At 36.8% G+C, this 18,197-nt stretch overlaps 4 protein-coding genes across 7 annotated transcripts; 3 read left to right on the forward strand and 1 right to left on the reverse strand.

Annotated features, from left to right (window-relative positions):
- Window positions 1-3: 3 nt before the first annotated feature.
- On the forward strand, window positions 4-2,418 carry LOC112461859 (centromere protein J-like; the record flags this gene model as incomplete). Its single annotated transcript, XM_025027300.1, has 3 exons — window positions 4-1,460; window positions 1,647-1,788; window positions 1,941-2,418. Coding segments are annotated over 3 exons (1,731 nt in total), but the record flags the coding sequence as incomplete, so codon positions are not given.
- A 460-nt stretch (window positions 2,419-2,878) lies between these two features.
- On the forward strand, window positions 2,879-6,624 carry LOC112461927 (E3 ubiquitin-protein ligase RNF185-like). Of its 4 annotated transcripts, none has more exons than XM_025027417.1 (5): window positions 2,879-3,091; window positions 5,096-5,251; window positions 5,330-5,461; window positions 6,122-6,291; window positions 6,420-6,624. In XM_025027417.1, the coding sequence occupies exons 2-5, from the start codon at window positions 5,097-5,099 to the stop codon at window positions 6,515-6,517; spliced, it is 555 nt and encodes a 184-aa protein (XP_024883185.1). In that variant the 5' UTR covers window positions 2,879-3,091; window position 5,096; the 3' UTR covers window positions 6,518-6,624. The 4 variants fall into 4 exon arrangements, with proteins under 4 accessions (XP_024883185.1, XP_024883424.1, XP_024883254.1 ...); XM_025027656.1 differs by lacking the exon at window positions 2,879-3,091 and adding an exon at window positions 3,458-3,743; XM_025027486.1 differs by lacking the exon at window positions 2,879-3,091 and adding an exon at window positions 3,750-4,023.
- Window positions 6,625-8,196: 1,572 nt separating this feature from the next.
- On the reverse strand, window positions 8,197-10,692 carry LOC112462128 (selenoprotein M-like). Its single transcript, XM_025027781.1, has 4 exons — window positions 10,515-10,692; window positions 10,222-10,292; window positions 9,681-9,753; window positions 8,197-9,604 (listed from the first exon to the last, which is right to left on the reverse strand). Exons 1-4 carry the CDS (start codon window positions 10,650-10,652, stop codon window positions 9,509-9,511), a joined length of 378 nt encoding a protein of 125 aa, XP_024883549.1. The 5' UTR covers window positions 10,653-10,692; the 3' UTR covers window positions 8,197-9,508.
- A 1,339-nt stretch (window positions 10,693-12,031) lies between these two features.
- LOC112462199 (zinc finger protein 181-like) lies at window positions 12,032-16,330 on the forward strand. Its single transcript, XM_025027876.1, has 3 exons — window positions 12,032-12,192; window positions 13,427-13,570; window positions 14,096-16,330. Exons 1-3 carry the CDS (start codon window positions 12,058-12,060, stop codon window positions 15,950-15,952), a joined length of 2,136 nt encoding a protein of 711 aa, XP_024883644.1. The 5' UTR covers window positions 12,032-12,057; the 3' UTR covers window positions 15,953-16,330.
- Window positions 16,331-18,197: the final 1,867 nt, after the last annotated feature.

An 18,197-nucleotide genomic window follows, 5' to 3' on the forward strand; every position in this document is an offset into this window, starting at 1 on the left:
ATAGCGAAAGTGTATTCGAATTTGAGAGAGGCCGATCTTTACTCATCAGAGGGACGGACGAATAAAACGAGCACCTTCGAGACGGAGCTTTTGAAAAGTCGTTTATTAGAACTTGAGAAGGAAATAGACATATTTCGAAGGGAAAGCTCGGCCTTGCTGCTTCAGCGTCGAAAGCTACAGGAGGAGGAGACAATTTTACGTAAACAATATGCAGAGAAAGAGAAGAATTTCGAAGAGAATAGGAGAAGAGTGCAAAACCAATTGGAAGAGGAGAAGAAGAGAGTGGCGCGTGAGAAGGCAGCGATGGAAAGTAGGATTCGCGATGCTCAGGAGAAGGCGAGGCAAAGTAAAACCGATAGGCAAAAGGCGCAGGCTCTGCGAGAAGAATTGGAACAACTGAGAGACGAGCTGAACATCAAGGAGAGCAGGTGGAGCGCCGCTGAATCAAGGTACAAAAGCGAGCTTCGTGTGTTGCGAGTGGAAATTTCCAAGTTGAAGCAAGAAATCGCGAATTTGCAGAATATTAAAAAAACGAACGTTAGAAATCTTAGGAAAAACACCGGGCAAGTAATTACGAAGGCTATCAATCAAATCAACAGACGCGTCTACGTGGCTCCGTCCAAAGAACCCCCTCCGAAGATTTGTCAAGATTTGTCGGATACTTCGTCCGATACTTCCGTCCGTGACATTGACGACGAGGATGAGGACAAAAGTGGAAACAAGTCGATCGTGAAAGCAATTAATGTGAACGATGGCTTTGGACAAATAGAGGATGATGCATCCGTGAACAAAGTAAGGCATAAACAAGTTGAGATTGAATCGCAGCCTAAGGGCAATCAGAAACTCCCGGAAGGGAACGTTGTGGAAAAGAAGCGATATTTATACGAAAATTTATTGAAAGACGCAACATCGGATTTGATGGAGAATGAAAATCCGTCTTGTACAAAGCAGGGCATGTTGAACGATCCTCAGCCGATAATTACGCAAATGCAGAATGCAAAGAGCAATGATAGATCCCATTCCAGTTCTACGAACAAAGATTTCGAGCGTGCAGCTTACGTTGCGATTAATACGGAGCATTATGCTAACAGGTCACGCGAAGTAAATCAGGATTCGGATAAAAACGACGCGGAAATGGAAATGGAAAAGAGAAAAGGTCGAATGTCGCCTGAGAAGAATTTAAATTCTACGTTGCACGCCACCTCCTTTCACAGTCAGATTAGCAAGGCGAGTACGGACGCCGTGGAACAGATTCAGTTTCCCGACGGACGCATAGAATACTGGTATCCGAACGGCAATGTCAAGAAGATCTTTCCCGATCAAGAAGTTACAAAGATGATTTATTACAACGGGGACGTTCGCGAGACCGACAAGAATAGGAGAGTAAAATACTTTTATGCCGCGACTCGAACGTGGCACACAACAACTCCCGATGGCTTGGAGATCTTAGAATTTCCCGAGTATGTTTATTTCGTTATTGTTTCGCTATCGTCACGTTCGCTTCCAATCGCTTTGCTTCGTTTTATTCTCCAAATAATGCACAAATAACAATAAATAATAAACACCTAGGATATAAATGAAAGTAATGATAATTAAAAATATAGATAATGTATTGAATAATAAATTAAAAAATTATATACATATAGCGGTCAAGTGGAAAAGCGTATGCCCGATGGAACCGTCGAAGTGTTGTTCCCGGATGGGACGGTGGCGCAAACTTTTATCAACGGCGACAAGATTCTGACATTACCGAATGGCCAGAAAGAAATTCACACAAAAGAGCATAAGGTGAACAAATGTCTAACTTCTTATTTTGTATTTTAAATGTATTGCTCCAATTCGTCTAATATGTATGCTCCGGTTTTTTTTTTTATAGAATCATATAAACGTGCAAGTTCTTGAGTTAGCGTTATTCATTAAACGACATTTGAATGTTTCAGAGACGAGAATATCCTGATGGCACTGTAAAGCTAGTTTACACAGACGGTACCCAAGAAACTCGTTATTCTAGTGGAAGAAAACGATTGAAAGATAAAGATGGTAATCTCTTGATGGATTCGTACGATGTATAAGTCTTTCCAAGATTATTATTATTATTTTTTTTAATGAAACAATAGAAACGAAGATATATATATATGTAAGCGTAAAAGCATATACGATGTTATGTTAATTTATCTCGTAATTGTAAATAACGATTGATATTGTATAGTAATTATTTTTATAAGAATTTGAAACTTAATGCTGATCTTTTTCATTATAACAAGCGAATAAATAAAGACGGAGAGCTTTTCATAAATATGGAATATTCCGTTAAACTCCGCCAGCTAAAGTAACTTCTTGTTTTTTTTTTTTAATGAATATTACGCACCTTGTAAATTACTGATATACGACTTACGTCGCTAATTGTAAATTATTAATTTCTTAAAGAAAGTAATTTAGAAATGTCATATGAACGAATTCAACGAATATTTTTACGATACGATACAATAATCAGACACCGTCTCATTTAATGTTCATAATAATTTTGTTCTAAGTTATTAAAGTAATTACTACACTCTCCCTAATCACGGTAACTGTCTTATTTGGAGGAGGAGAACAGAATTAATCACCTCGTTTCTTGTATAAGTAATTAAAATACGATATAATTTAGCGTTCAAACATTTTCGCCCGCGTGGTACGTTCGATCGATCGAACACCTAATCGATCATCGCGATTACCGGTCACACCTTTCCGCGCAAAAATCATCGCGTTGTCAATAATCGATTTTTCGCGGGCAATAAACGCCGATGTGCCGGTGCCGCCGTCACCGTCATCGACACGTACATACCTCTCACATCTCTCTCGCTCTCTCTTTCTCCCCCCCCTCTCTCTCGCTGTCATCCACCACTATCCCGTTTGGGCAATCATGTGTCTCGTACGCACGTAGTAGCGCGCGTCGCTGTCACCGCTGTCACCGAACGTCGGCCAGTCGATCGCACGGGGAAACGGGTTTCTCGTTATTTGTTCTATTTGCATCGAGTCTCCGCCGCGAAGCAAGGACACGCGATTTCGTTGCTTGCGAGGGCCGAGCCCGCCCTCCTCCTGGCAAAAAGTGAGTGACATAATTTTTTCATGTACGCGGTTATGATGAGGAAAGGGAGAAATATATATGTGTGTACATGTGTGTATATATAATTGATAAAATATATTTAAAATTATTCAAAGATATTATACGAATGTGGACGGAGAACGAGGTAAATGAAGCGCAGAAAGGTTATGTTGACGAGGAAATCGAGAATCGGATGATGTGTAAATGCAGGAATGGTTGATAAGTGGAATGGCGTAGATTGTACATATATATACATATATTCGGCTGACAGACGGACAGACAAACAGACGGAGAGAGCGAGAGAGAGAGAATTGTCTTTTCGCGAACAAGTATAAAATTGCGGAAATACAAATAATTTCTGTCGAAAATCGGGTAACACGCGCGGCGAAACTGTATTCGTTATAAATTGAAGGATCGAACGGTGCGTAAATGTCGAAATGAATATGAAGTGATATGAAGTAACAGGCGGAGTGACGTAATATTTGCGAGCGCGGGGAGAGAGAGAAAGAGAGAAGTTGTTATTGGCGGATAGACCATCTGACATTTATAATATCTATCGGAGCAAGTAACAGACAGACGATAAAAAAAGAAGGAACGAACGAGAGATTAAACCGATGGAATAAATTAACGGATGAATCACGGTTGGGTGAAGAAAGTACGTGCGTGTGTGCGTTTGTGCGGAATTGCGAATATGTAACAATAGTGAAGTTAAAGGCAGAAAAAGACAGACAGAGAGAGAGAGAGAGAGAAACTGCGTGGGTTTATTATTTCGGGTGACTTTACCGTCGAATAAAAAGAGAAAATATATAATAGAACGATATATCGAAAGGGGAAAAAAGGACAGAGTGACACTGAGTGCCGATAAAAACGTTAAGTGGCATAATTGCGCGCGAATATAACGATCCGCCTAAGAAGCCTGCAAACAGAATGACGTGGTAAAGTTAAGTTAGAGAGGGAGGAGGGGAGGATTTATTTTCGTCTTTCGGTAAACCCGATTCGAAATAAGTGAAAAAAAGATGCTACGATGCGTTCGTTGATTTGTTAAAAAGAATAAAGTAAATAATTAAAGAATATTTGAATTGTAAATTCAATATTCATCAATATTCAATATTAAATAATCTGGAATAAAATGGTCACTTGTCAGAAATGATTTTTTTTTTGCGCGTTAAGAATTGCATTGTCAATTCTATCGCCTGATACATGCCAATGATTTTGCAAATAATTAATTGAATTCAATTCCTTCTTACAATGTTCCGTTACGCGACTTGAGAGTGTTTATCGTAAATGTTTAGGTTTATTTCCCAATTTTAAGTTACTCCGACTTCGGTATATCGTCTTGGAAGCGAAAGGAATAAAAATTTCTGTATTTGTGCTAGATAATTTTAAAGTAACTTTATAATACGTGCGACACACTTCGCATTAAAATTCCCTCTGTGCTTGGAGACATTTCTTGTCACCGCCAATTTAAACAGCGTTTGCTCTTTCATTGTAGATTGTGATTTCGTTTATATGTATATATAGTACGTGTGCACATACACAGGCTACCGATATTCACTTCAAGTATTAAAAATTTTTAGTTTACGTAACGTATCGGAACGCAGCCTTTATTTACATACGGTTGAGTTAATCAAATTTACGATGACAATACAAATCCCAGATAGCATGCATGTCTAAAAGATGTCGTAAAGATGTCTTTTAGACACGCGTGTCTAAAATATGTCTTTACGACGTCTTTCAGACATACGTGCTGTCTGGGATATATGATTTTTCCATTGCACGACAGCTATTAATTTCTGCAAGTTAGGAATTCTTAGTCTCTAGGACTAGAGAGTCCTGGAGACTCTCTAGTCATAATTAGATATGCGAGTTATTGACATTTCTAATTATGACTAAAAAGCTCTAATTAACTATGGAAATTGTTTCAAAATGTACAGTATTAATGCGTTAAACGCATTATCCTAAAACGCAAGAATATTTGATGAAATCTTATTATATGAATACTTGAAGGATGAGCAGGACAAAGGAACAAGCGGGTTCATCCAAGTCATCGGGATCCGCAGGCTCTACGGAGGAAAAAGAGAAGGATGAGAGGATGTTCGAGTGCAATATTTGTTTGGATACCGCGAAAGATGCAGTAGTCAGTATGTGCGGCCATCTGTTCTGGTAAATATTTGATAACGTAACGTGTCAAAGAGTGAAATATTACCTGTAATTTGAATGATATGATTGATAATAATGCAGTTGGCCGTGTCTGCACCAGTGGCTGGAGACTAGACCTACTAGGCAGGTTTGTCCTGTATGCAAGGCTGCTATAAGCAAAGAAAAAGTCATTCCATTATATGGACGTGGAGCTACAAAGCAAGAAGATCCAAGGTATAACTTGTTTTTTTTCTGTCACAATTAAAAAAATTAATTATTGCGTCTTTTTATTCAAGGATTATGTAAACAAATTTACAATCAAACTCGAACAAAAACGCCATTACGGTCGGAGATAGATCTTTAGTAACCTAGTATTAAAAAAATTTACATGTGTAATATTATGTTAAATTATAGGAGATAATTGTTTTATTACCATTGCTTATTATACCTGTATCTAGTATATTGATGCATTGGTGGCGTGCGAGCAGTGAACTATATACTGTAATACTGTACTGAAACGTGAAAGTTCGTGCTGGCGCCCGGGCACCAAGAAGAAAAAGACGGATTAATTGGTTTCTGTCTGTTTAGCGAATTTTAATCGGTCAATGATATTCTATTATTTTTGTTTCCTTGGAATATGCTTTGGTCACAAATAAACGGCTCTATAGTTCACTGCATGAGAGTCGCCCCAAGGATGGGGCTTGCGTTCGATCACGTTTAAGTTGACGGGAGACGCTTACGTTAAGACTAAGATTTTATGTTAAGATAACGTTGCGTGTGTTATCGCAAATGAGTTTTGTTTTGTTTTCACCTGTATGCTGTAACAAGCTATTTTGAAGGGCTTGGCCTACAAAATAATATAAGTTTAATTGGTGAAAACGATTTTTGTTTCAGGAACAACGTGCCACCGCGCCCGGCCGGTCAAAGGTCAGAGCCAGAAGCCAATGTCGGTTTTCCCGGCTTTGGTTTCGGCGATGGTTCCTACATGTCGTTCGGCATTGGCACTTTTCCGTTCGCTTTCTTTACGTCGACTTTTAATTTCGGAGAAACACGACCAAGCGCAGGTAACACTTGTCATAAGTTTAAGGGGAATGGTACAATTGCGAGATGAACTTATCTTCGTGTTCCTGTTTCTCATATATATGAGACAATAATTGAGAGGTAATGTATAAAAAAATTAATTTATTTCCAGCTCCCAGAGGCACACCGCAATATGAGGAAGATCAGTTTTTATCCAAGATATTTTTGTGGTTAGCGATAATATTCATCTGCTGGCTGCTGATGGCATAACATTGTTTCTAAATCACATACCAGTCTGCTCCATAATGTGTAATACTTTGTCTTATGATATCCTGTTGGTTCGTGATAATCGCAACATTGGTATTGGTTTCCACGTGGCTCTTGCAAAGTCCTTTAAAGCTCCTGTTCATTCACTGCCTCCATCTTTGATTGATGACGTTAGAAGTCAAAAAATATATGAAAATTTTTGCAACGTAAGACATTATTAAAATAAAAATATTTTTCTATTGAATTTAATTAAAGCATTTGTAATCGATGTAAAATAGACTTGTAAGATATATCAAAAACTCCCTTTTTGTTTGGAAAAATGATGTAATAAGTATTTGGATAAATAATGTAATAAGTATTGCACCCCGAGAAGAATACTGTCAACTGAAAAATTTCGATTTTGACTTATAAGCCTATAAAAAGTATATAATATTACCTACGTGCTATAATAGTCTCACAAGTCTATGCAAAATCCGCTTATCCGCTGCACGAGGCAAAGGTGTCGTTAATCTTTTAAACCGGTTATCTATCCGTTGAGGCAGCACTGGTGGGAGGGCGTCATTTTTCATGTTAATGCAATGATTTTGTGTTTAAAATAATTGCCGTAATGTTAAAATATATCGAAACTCCCATTTTGTTATAATTTAATATGTGACGGTAAATATTTACTTCAATTCAGCAGTTGTCAAATAAATAAAACAGGCTGTTTGACAGCTGCTGAAATAAATATTTACTTTTACATATTAAGTTTTATAAAATAGGAATTTTCGATATATTTTAACACCACGACAATTATTTTAAATACAAGATCACTGCACTAACACGAAAAATGTCGCTGTATGTACGTTGCAAGAATAATTTAGCTTTTTAACATCATTTTTTTATGCCTGACAGTTCACAATTGACATTGTGCGCACTATGCGGACTTGGCAATCGAGCCAGCAGGAGCTTTAAAAAAAAAAAAAAACAACAGAAATATATGAAGTTCGTTTACGCGTGTCCCAAACTGTACGAGTAATGTCCATTTCTACCAATGTAGATTGACTTTAATCAGTTTAACTTACTTTTTATTTTTTTTTTTTCTATTTCTTACAACTAGAAAAGGATAAAAAGTAAAAGTTAATCTGTATTGGAAATGGACATAAAAAAAAAACTCGTTTCTTCCTATTTTAGAAAAGAGGAAGAAAGGTACATCGAGTGTTTTGTCCATGTAAAATGTTTTACACGGTTTCGTTGGCATTTGTATACTTCGAATGGGATGATTCCTCTCCCATTTGGATAATTCTGATATTTTGATGTCACTTTTTTATGTACATATTATATATATTATTATTATTATTATTATTATTATTATTATTATTACCCATAGAGGGAGTGCGTGCATCTGCTATAATATTTAAAGTATAAAAATGTATGACTTAAGTGAATACGCAGCGATGGGAAGATATTAATGTAGATCGTTAAGATAAATCGCGGGTTTGTGAGAAACTGCAAATTTGAACAGTGTGTATATAATAAATCAATAAACAATATATATATACATACCTGTGTGTGTATAATTTTGAGTTTAAATAAAAATTGCGTACGCATTTAAACAATCTAATATATTATGGAATATTAATAATATATAGTATATACATTGAAATATAACGGGACGTAAAAAATGGATTCTTACGAGACTATCAGTAGTAATTAATTTATTCATAGTTCTTTCGTTCAATGATGTTCAATTTTATTCTGCTGTGATTCTGAGGTCTTCTTAAGTCTATTTATATAGTCATTACTCAAATCTCATTTCAAAAGCACATTATGTAAGATACTCAAAATGGAGTTTTATGTTTCGAGACGTGGACAGTTCAACAGGTCATATTTTGATTAGAAATCAATTGAAACTACTCGGTTGAAAAACGAAATGGCACATAATGAATGGCAAAAAAAATGGATCGAGTTGTGTAAACGCAAAAGAAACATTTTATCTCTTTTGAAAATATTTTATTAGAGAACGTATAATAGATCACAAAAATATAATGAAAACTAAAAAAAAAAGTTTTATAAAAAATAAAGAGACTTGTGGGTGAAAATTTCAATTGCTTTCAATATTAGTAACCCTTATTAATAAAAAAGTAAAACAATTTAAAAAAAAAAATCAATATTTATTATCTGATATTAATTCCAATATCAGTAATCTAATATCACTAATATTACTGATCAACTTACCATGTATGTACATACATACATTGGACACAGAAAAACAATTGCAACAACTAGGTTAATTTAAAGCAGTGAAAGAGCACCAATATCGAATTGCAACAGATGGAGAAGTGATTAGAGATGCATAAATAGATCTCTATGATTGAATCACGTATCCACATCTACTATATAAAATCCTATCCATAAATGATTCGGATAACGTACAAATCGACGAACATAAAACATTTTTTTTTTAATATTCACAAAATTCATAAAAGAGGTTTTTATGCATAATTAAGAGTTTCTAAAGAAACTTTTGTAGAGTACACTATTAATACTATTTAAACTCCAATTAGTTGATTTAATAATTATATCAATAACCTAATCTGTTATTTCTTAATTTGTTTGGTTATAAAAATTTTGTAGGGTTAAAGAATTAGTAGAAATGAAGAATATAATGTAATTAATGGGATCTGCGGGATATCGCACTGTGCAATGTTCCATCCTATTTTAGATTTGGCATCTATCACAGACTGCAGCTCTTCGAGAGAAGCGCTCACCAATATAATGCACCGAAAATCGCAACTCGATAAAAGCAATTTACATAGATCAGGAAATTACTGCTACTGTACACAATATAGGTTACTCTCTTGGAATATTAACAACAAACAAAACTATTGTATCTTTATGTCTACGATGTACATAGAAATAAACGATCAGAAATTATTTATTTTTCCTAGAGATAATTATTACGATTAGTTTTGATAGAATGCTGCTTCTCACAATATACGCCAATTGGAAGATTTACATCTCCTCCTTATCTCTCATGAAGCCTTTGGAGACTAGCAAGTCATTACATTCTTTTCGAGTCAATTTGGACAACCCGTGTCTCTCTAGCTCCTGCAACATTTTCAGAAATTAATAGTAGGATATTACGAATTATAATTATGTTAATATTTTCTTTTTATTATTAAACCTTTCCACGTGCGTTCAATAACACGAGTTCTGGTATTGCGCCTGGAATATGCTTGAATTCCACATTCTCGCCACTGTACATACGTGTATTAAGGAAAAAAAAAGTAATATATAGTTCGATGGAATCTTGATTGAATTTGTTTAGTCTTTTATTTTGCTGTTATTTTGGGGAATTTATAAACTTTTGGGAAAATTATACATATCTTATATTAAAAGATTACTATTTTTAATAAATTAGGAGCATTAAAATATGCAAAATATGCATCTGTATGCTAGATCTTTAGAAAACACATAACACGCAATTTTTTATATATCTACATATAAAAAGTTAACTTTACCTATCTATCAACCTTCAAATTGTCAATGTTGTTTTAAATTATTTTTCATGTATGTGTACGTATGTAACAAAAATAAAAAATAAGACAAAATGTGTAAAAATGAATAAAATAAGTATTTTACGTCAACTGTCACTAACAATGCAGTTGACAATAAATTATAAAAATGTATAAATAGAAAAACAAGTTTGCTATTATAAAGGATACTATTGCGGTAGGTCCTCGAAAATAAATTTCTTGACATCCGGCAGCCGATTGAGCGAGCAACCGCTACAGCTCTGGAAAACAAATAACGTAAATAACGTTTCCTCGTGTGTCACAAGGAAACCGGTCCGTACGAGATGTGATTACAATTTCTCAATACATAAAACATCATTTAATTACTCTTGTAGCAATTGTATATCGCAATTATAATACAGAAAAATCGAAAGTCATGCGTTCTAATGAGCGATATCCGATAAGACATCACGTTGATTTAACATAAAACAGAAACACGTTACCTCGACTCTCGCAGACGCGTAAGAAAAATCGTCCGCGGCGTCCGTGGAATTCGCGACGGAAACAAACGAAAGTGCGAAAGCGACTGTAATAAATAACAGACGGTAGCTAACGATCATGGTGGATGCCATGTTTGTCATTCGATTGAGAATTCAGACGTAATAAGGCCGGTTCTACAATACGTCGCGTCGTACGTCGGACGTCGGATGTCGGAACAGGCAGCCGGATGGTCCAATGAGGAAAATTCGTTTTCGAAAAAGAAATTCTCTCATTGGATCATTGGCTGCGTTCCAACATCTGACATGTACCTAAAAGGAAACGGAACCGGTTGCTTCTCTTTTTTTTTTAGAATTTTAGATTATTGACAGTGAGTTTGTATATTTTGACGAACGAGTTACGCTCTTTGCATTTCTTGATAAATATTTGCTCATTGGAGCTGAATTCTCTTGTTTTTTTTTCTTTTGTAAGATTATAACAGTCTTTTTATTTAAAATAAAGAAGTAACTTAATTTACAACAAAAGTAAATTTGAAACAATTAATTTTGAATGGCTGCATTTAGTAGAAAAAGCAATTTAATAAGTATAAAATGCAATTGGATAATTTTCTTTATATAATTATATGATTAGATTAACTTTGATCTTGGTTTAACTTACCATTTATCTTTCTCCAATTTCAAGAACTAGAAAAAGATGAAAAGTAAGTTTAACCGCGATTAAAATGATAAAAATTAATCTACATCGATAAAAATGGACATAAAAGTGCAGGAAATAGGTCCGTTCGGATTGTTCTATTTATCTGAACTTCTTGCGCAGTTTATCCTGTCTCTTTTTCTCTCCAACGTGAAAAGAAAAAGAGAACAGATGAACCGTGCAAAAAGTTTAGCTGAAAAAGAGGCTTGTTCGCGTTGCTTGAAATCACCAAACATTTTTGCACTTGAAATGAGATAAATATATATTCGGCCGTTGAAGAGAGAGAAAGCGAAAATGCTGAGTGCAAAAAGTGCAAGCAACGCGAACAGACCCAAGGAGTCGCGCCGTAAAAGGAACAGACTTGTCGACCCTCGCCGTAGCTGATTGGTCACCCGCGACGCGTCACACTCGGCTCGACCAATGCCGCCGAGTCTGGCTCGAATGCGGCTACTCTCCGAGAAAATCTTCTGTCGCGCGCTGGATTGTCATGACAAGTAGTAACGCCAGTGTAGTCGTCTCCATTTTCGCCCCTTCCTCACGCAAGTTTCCTGCTCCGCCAGCTCCGCGCGCACGTCCTGGCGTCACGGGCGAGGGGACGTGGTCGCGTTCTTCCAAAAACGAGGGAAAGAGGAGAGAGAGAGAGGAAAAAAAATCGGGCGAAACATTTTGTCAAAAAGAAAGAGTGGAGGAGGAAGCGTCAATCGTGGCGGTGGCGTCGACACGAGATACGAAACGGCGACAACAACGGCGCGCGTGGATGCCCCGTCGGGATTTCCACCTTGCGGTAGCACCACCAGCACCCAGCGTGCATGTATAAGCAGTATAAGGACGCGCTTGCCGACGAGGTAAACAAGAATGGACGTGGAAGAGGGTGAGGCGAAAATGTGCAGGCTATGCGGCCAGTACGAGAAGATCTACATCGACGTGTTTGGGGAGGAGGGTGTCAGACGCTACCTCGGCACGAAGATACACGAGAAGATCAACATCCTGGTGAGTCGCGGTTACTCGTCGCGCCTGGACGCTTCGCTTCACGCTTCTTTTCGCCGACCCGGTCATAACCCTATAGGGTTAGAAAAAATGGCTATGAGAGAAAGGGAGACGATCTTTTTCCTTCCTTGCTATATGATGGTTTTTCTTGCTTCAAAACAGCATGCTTATTTATAAGTACGCAGCGCATCTTGTTTGCTTGTAGCATGCTCGGCTTGTCTTTCACGTTTGTTGATCCCCAGGGAGCATTTTTTCCCCCAAATTCAGAAGCATCGATACTTTTTGGTCGAATTTGATCCCTAAGTATTAACATAATTAATTACTATGCTTGCTTTAAAATAATTGTGATTTTAAACAATTAATTGAACTAATTTTATTAACAAGGGTTTGAAGCGATGAGGTTTGTGTAATTCATGTTGAATTGTTAATTTTGTATTAACTGGTCTCTTGTTTACTACATAACTTCATCAACAGCTTTTTTTTTCTGTGAAGAAATAAACATTTTAATTAATTAATATATTATAATGATCTGCTTTTATTTAAAGATAGACCTTAAGTTTCAAAAAGAGATTGGAGGATATTGTCATATGTTGGAAATTGATATTTAATAGGAGCTTTCTCTAGCGAGTTATACACTCATCGAGCGGCAAAAGATTTCTTTATATTTGCTCCAATATCGCAGTTAAAAATAGACGTTTAATGTGTGTTCCTTCATCAACGAGATTCTCATAGAATCTCCCGTGGAATTTCTATCGCTACTGTTCGAAAAAGAAATTATTAATTAATACACAGAGAAATATCGTGTTTATATTTTCATGTGCGAGTGTTTGTAAACGTGCCATGAGATTATTGTACAAGTTAATTTTTACATTTGTACAAATTGTTTGGGCGAATTCTTTGGAGAGAAGATTAATGAGCTTTATTTAAAATTGTAAGTAATGAATATTGTATCTGGGTAAAAATTATATATTTAAGTTTGTTGGTAATTCCAGGCTTGGATGTTGTCGTAGAACTTTAGTGGGTACCAGAATGTAACGATATATTTATATATTTGTCACAAATTGTTGTATCTATAGAGCAGAGCGGTAGTATTTACGTAATTAATATTGTAAAAAGAAGGAAAAAGGAAAAAAAGAATTAATGAGGCCTAATGTCGCTTAATAATGTTATATCTTCTTGCAAGTATATCACGAGTACACTTCTCAAAACTTAGATCACTTTTGTTTGTGAATCGCAGATAGATGAGAAGGATCCTCTGCCCAAGGCGATCTGTGTTCAGTGTCTGGGCAAGCTCGAATTCGTTTGCGACTTCCAAGAAGAGTGTCGGCGCACCCAACAGGTGTTACGCGATCAGTACAATCTACCACCGTTAACAGAGTCCGTAAGTCTCTGTACTTTGTTTATACTTCATCTACCGCTCTACTGCTCTTTTATCATGCTGTTTTATCACAATCAATCCTATCTTATATCACAAAATTTCATGACATGAATATAAATTTCAGTACTGCGAAATAATAAACGCGATATAATAAAGTCCATATACATGTATAAATAGGAAAATAAAATTTAACAATTTATAAGCAAAGTTTTGCAAAAATATATTTTCTTTTTTATTTCTTTTCTTTTTTATTAATTGTTAATCAAGTTGTTAATATATAATTTTGATAAAGTCGAATATTCTTGTATTAAAATTATCATATGTATTTTTTATTCATACTTATTCTTTATTATTATTATTATTATAAATGAAAAATGAGTCAATGTAAAATATTTGCATAAAATGTTAATATTATGAATATCTGAACGAAAAACGATTAAATTTTTTCAATTGCTTGTAAATTCACCCACATTGTTATCAAAATAGAGACATATTCTGGTACCCACTTCTAATTCGATTTCTCTCCAGACAGAGGTAAAGATTGAAGAATCAACATCGCCGGTGGGCACGTCGTCGTCGGATAATAACAACAGTATTGAAAAGAATCTTAATTCCACCGGAAGCAGTCAGGCTGAGGAGAATCATGTTGAAGTAGTCAAGGATTTGGAACAGCCGAAAAAGAGAAATACGTCTCCGAAGATTTTGAGAAGCCTTCGCAGTCAGCAACAGCAGCAACAGGTTTCCAAGTGCAACGATAAAGCCGCAGAAAAAAATGCGCAGACTCAGAGTACAGAAACATCGCTGACTCGTTGGCTCAGAAGCAGGCAAAGCGCGGATTCGTCTGTAGTGGACCTCGAGGAGATTCCGATCGCAAGTCGATTAAGGAGTCACAACAATAACGTCGAAAATAACATCGGTACACGTTCTGCGAACAACAACAATATTAGCAACAACGAGAGTACGGACAAACAGAGCAACAGTCCGAAGCAACAGCACCTGGATTCATCAGCGACGATTCAGTTCCCAACCTCAGCTTTGAATAAATTATTGACGATTGTTTCTAGCTCTCCCGATATCGAGGTCTCGGTAAAGGAGACGAGAAATCGGAATAATGACGCCGAGGATATTAGCTTCACCGTCGAGCTGTGCAAGAAGCAAAACGATGAGGTGTCGTCGGCGCGAGCGCGGGTCTTGCCCGATCAGGACTATTGTCTAGTCGACACGGCGATCGTGGATCTGCTGCAGAGCGAAAACAGCGCGGAGGTGAACGGCATTGTCAACACCATCCTTAGCAGTACGTCGCCGAAGAACAGCAGCGCGGCGGCAAAGTTGAAAAATTTAGCGGAGTTGGAGCAACGGTTAGAAGCCACGCAGAACCCAGAGGACCTCTTTAAGATCGACGGCGAGGAGATTAAGGTGGACGACAACGTGGAGCACGTTGTAAATGAAACGCAAAACGGTTACGCGTGTAAGCTCTGCCGAAAGTTTTACGAGCGCCGAGACAAATGTACGGTTCACGTGAAAACGCATCTCGGCATCAAGCAGTATACGTGCGTTGTCTGCAACGCCAAGTTTGTTTGCAAGTCTGACGTGATGAAGCACATCCGATGCTCGCATACCAATCCTAGGCCCATACAATGTCCCAAGTGTCCTAAACGATTCAAATCCAAATTCTACCTGGCCGAACACGACAATGTTCACAAAGGTGTGCGGCCGTACAGTTGCGCGGACTGTGGGCAGAGTTATCACCACAAGGTTTCGTTGCAGATCCACATGAAGTCGCATCTGCCGCCGCAAAATCTGGCCTGCGAATATTGCGGCAAAGTCTTCCCATTTCGCACGAGATTGCTCGGCCATATCGCGAGTGTTCATATGAAAAAACGGCGCAATTTCCGATGTCGCTTCTGTTATAATCTTTACTCGAGTCTGTCGGTGCTGAACGAGCATATCAAAACTCGCCACGCGACCACGTACACGTGCGAGACATGTGGCAAGACCTTCAAAGTCGCTTCCAAATACAAGGCGCACGTGCTGCAGCACTCCAATCCCAAGCCGTTCGTGTGCAACGTTTGCAACAACCGTTATGCGTCTAAAGCGTTTCTAAACGAGCACTTGTTGAAGCACGAGGGTTTGCGTAAACACGTGTGCCAAGAGTGCGGCGCGAGTTTCGCACAGGCGAGTCATTTGGCCGCTCATCGTCATGTACATGGGGAAAAGACGCACGCGTGCCCGGAATGCGGTAAAAAGTTCAATCGTCGCGACAACATGAAGGTGCATCGGAAACGGCATTTCGACGAGAAGAAGCCTAGCGCGACTGGCAAACAGAAGGTTACATCCAACAATAACAACCTGACTGCCTTTACCACGTCCGTTAACGAGAAATAATGACGGAGTGGCGCTCACAACAACAACAACAAGATAATCACTGGAGAGGAGAAAAGACTATAGAGATCTGTACAAATCTCGTAATAGGCTGAATCAGAATTTACGAGGAATTGAAGAAAGAAGGGAAGAATCCGAGATTGAATACTTGACAAAAGTATTTCGGTAGAAGATTGCTCAAAGATGACAGCCTTTGCGTATACACAATTGGTGCTTCGATGAATTCCCAAACGTCATTCCTTTTATCTTTAGCAATACAACCAAACTCTCCCCCTCTCTTCACCTATTCTTAACTCGTCGGGACCAATCTCTCTATGCTTAACCCTTTCCCTCGAGCCCGTTCTTATTTTAATAGTACATACATGGAATGAAAATGAAGGGTAAGGGGAAAAACGATAAAAGTTTACTTTTTGTTAAAATTGATCTGATTATTCTATCTTGTAGCATCAGTTTCAAAGAACTTTCATAATTCTTATCTATTTTGATAAAGAACAGTTACAAATAAAGCTGAAAGATGTACCATGTTGGGGTACAAAAAATGATCATAATCCACACGCTTGTAGTGAAGAATCTGTTAGAGTTCATCATAATTCCAATATAAACATTAAGTAAATACTGCGTTCCGATATTCACTAAATTTTGTACTAATTTTTTCAATAGCTAAGATATTCGAGATGTATTAGGACTTGAAACGTTTTTCTCGAAATTACTCCGCATGGACATTGATCGTTTTTTCCTTGTATCCTTCAAATGTTGATCGCGACAAGTAAGGTAAATGTTGATCGCGACAAGTAAGGTAAATGTACCAATGCCTGATTACGTACCTATGTCTGGACATTTTTATTATTTTAGTCCTTAAATAAGTTATAAGTTGAATTAAAGCCAAAGAATCAAAGATAAAAATATTTTTCTTATATTACATTTTTATCTTTGATTTTAATTCGTGTTATACTTATTTACAAACTAAAATGATAAAGGTGTTCAGAAGACATAAGTCTTAAGTGTTTCGACATTTACCTTAATAGTATACACGCACGGTACTTGTTATTTGTCATTTATTTTCTTACTCTGTGGCTGCGTTCCGATGTAACCATGTAATTACATGACGAATGTAAAAGTAGCGAAAGAACAGGGGAATATGTTAAAAATACGAAAGCGGAGACGAAGTTTTGACGGTAAAAAGTAAAAGATATTTTTTAGTACCATGCGATTTCAAGTGACAAATATTACAACTGCCGTCATACAACGGGATTCCTATATTTTCTTCGACAGATTCTGTGGCAAATATTATTTCGAAATTCTAAACCTAATTAAAAACTTTACGTACGCATACGTGTCGGTGTTCCTTAAGAAGTCAAGAATATGGAGGTGTTAAGAATAGAACGGTTATAATACTAGTGAAACGTTTTTTTCTATAAGTGTTAAATCTTAGTATTATTTTCTACAAAGATTACACTAATTTTCTATTCACGAGTAAAACTTTGCGATATTCTGTCTCTCTTTTTTTAATTTGGATAATTGAGATTGTCGAGTTTGGGAACGTTAGAATTAATCTTTTCATTCGAGCGTTTATGTAGTAAATATTAATCTATCGTATACCGAAACCGTGATTTAGTTTAGCCTGTAATGATATACGCGTTTTTTTTTTACCGTGGACCTAGAAAGATTAGATTCTCATTAAGGACTGATTGAAGAACATTAGTGTGAAACTTCTAAAAGGTATCTGAACTTTGCTAAGAGAAATTGGTATAATAATAAAATAAAGGCTGTTAAAAAATAATATAAGATACGTAATGACAATCAGGAAAGGAAATCACACGAAAACACACGTCATTAGTGCCCAAGAAAAGAACTGGATGTGTCCAAAAACCGAAAAACATGCTCGGTTGACAACACGTTAATTACCCTCATGAAAAAACACGCCTTTTTATAATACTTCCCCTCCTCATGAATACAGCAAGTCTTTGAAAAATGTTTATTTTGTAATATAGACAATACACGTTCACCGAATTACAGCCAAAAGTATGATTAATCGAATAAATGCATAGTTTCATTAAAAAATTAATGACTTAATACGTATGTGTGTGTGCGTGCGTACATGGTGTGCGTGACACCAGGAACAGGGCTTCCAAAATTGATAATATAACGAGAGCGGCGATATTTTCTATAAATCTTTACACGTGAGATTCGTATGTGAAAAATTTTCAACGATTTTCAATATCTTTTGGAGTACATTTTATAATAATTG

Source organism: Temnothorax curvispinosus, unplaced genomic scaffold, assembly GCF_003070985.1.
Source record: "Temnothorax curvispinosus isolate PA1 unplaced genomic scaffold, ASM307098v1 QBEX01000174.1, whole genome shotgun sequence".
NCBI classification, from domain to species: Eukaryota; Metazoa; Arthropoda; class Insecta; order Hymenoptera; family Formicidae; genus Temnothorax; species Temnothorax curvispinosus.

Bases quoted from the DNA above. Each gene is read 5' to 3' on its own strand.
- LOC112461927 (XM_025027486.1), top strand. The intron at 5,252-5,329 runs GTAAATATTTGA...ATAATAATGCAG, and splicing joins ATGTGCGGCCATCTGTTCTG to TTGGCCGTGTCTGCACCAGT. The intron at 5,462-6,121 runs GTATAACTTGTT...TTTTTGTTTCAG, and splicing joins ACAAAGCAAGAAGATCCAAG to GAACAACGTGCCACCGCGCC.
- LOC112462128 (XM_025027781.1), bottom strand. From the start codon at position 10,652: ATGACAAACATGGCATCCACCATGATCGTTAGCTACCGTCTGTTATTT. The intron at 10,293-10,514 runs GTAACGTGTTTC...TTTGTTTTCCAG, and splicing joins ACGCGTCTGCGAGAGTCGAG to AGCTGTAGCGGTTGCTCGCT. The intron at 9,754-10,221 runs GTATCCTTTATA...ACGTATGTACAG, and splicing joins TTCGAGGACCTACCGCAATA to TGGCGAGAATGTGGAATTCA.
- LOC112462199 (XM_025027876.1), top strand. From the start codon at position 12,058: ATGGACGTGGAAGAGGGTGAGGCGAAAATGTGCAGGCTATGCGGCCAG. The intron at 12,193-13,426 runs GTGAGTCGCGGT...TGTGAATCGCAG, and splicing joins ACGAGAAGATCAACATCCTG to ATAGATGAGAAGGATCCTCT. The intron at 13,571-14,095 runs GTAAGTCTCTGT...ATTTCTCTCCAG, and splicing joins TACCACCGTTAACAGAGTCC to ACAGAGGTAAAGATTGAAGA.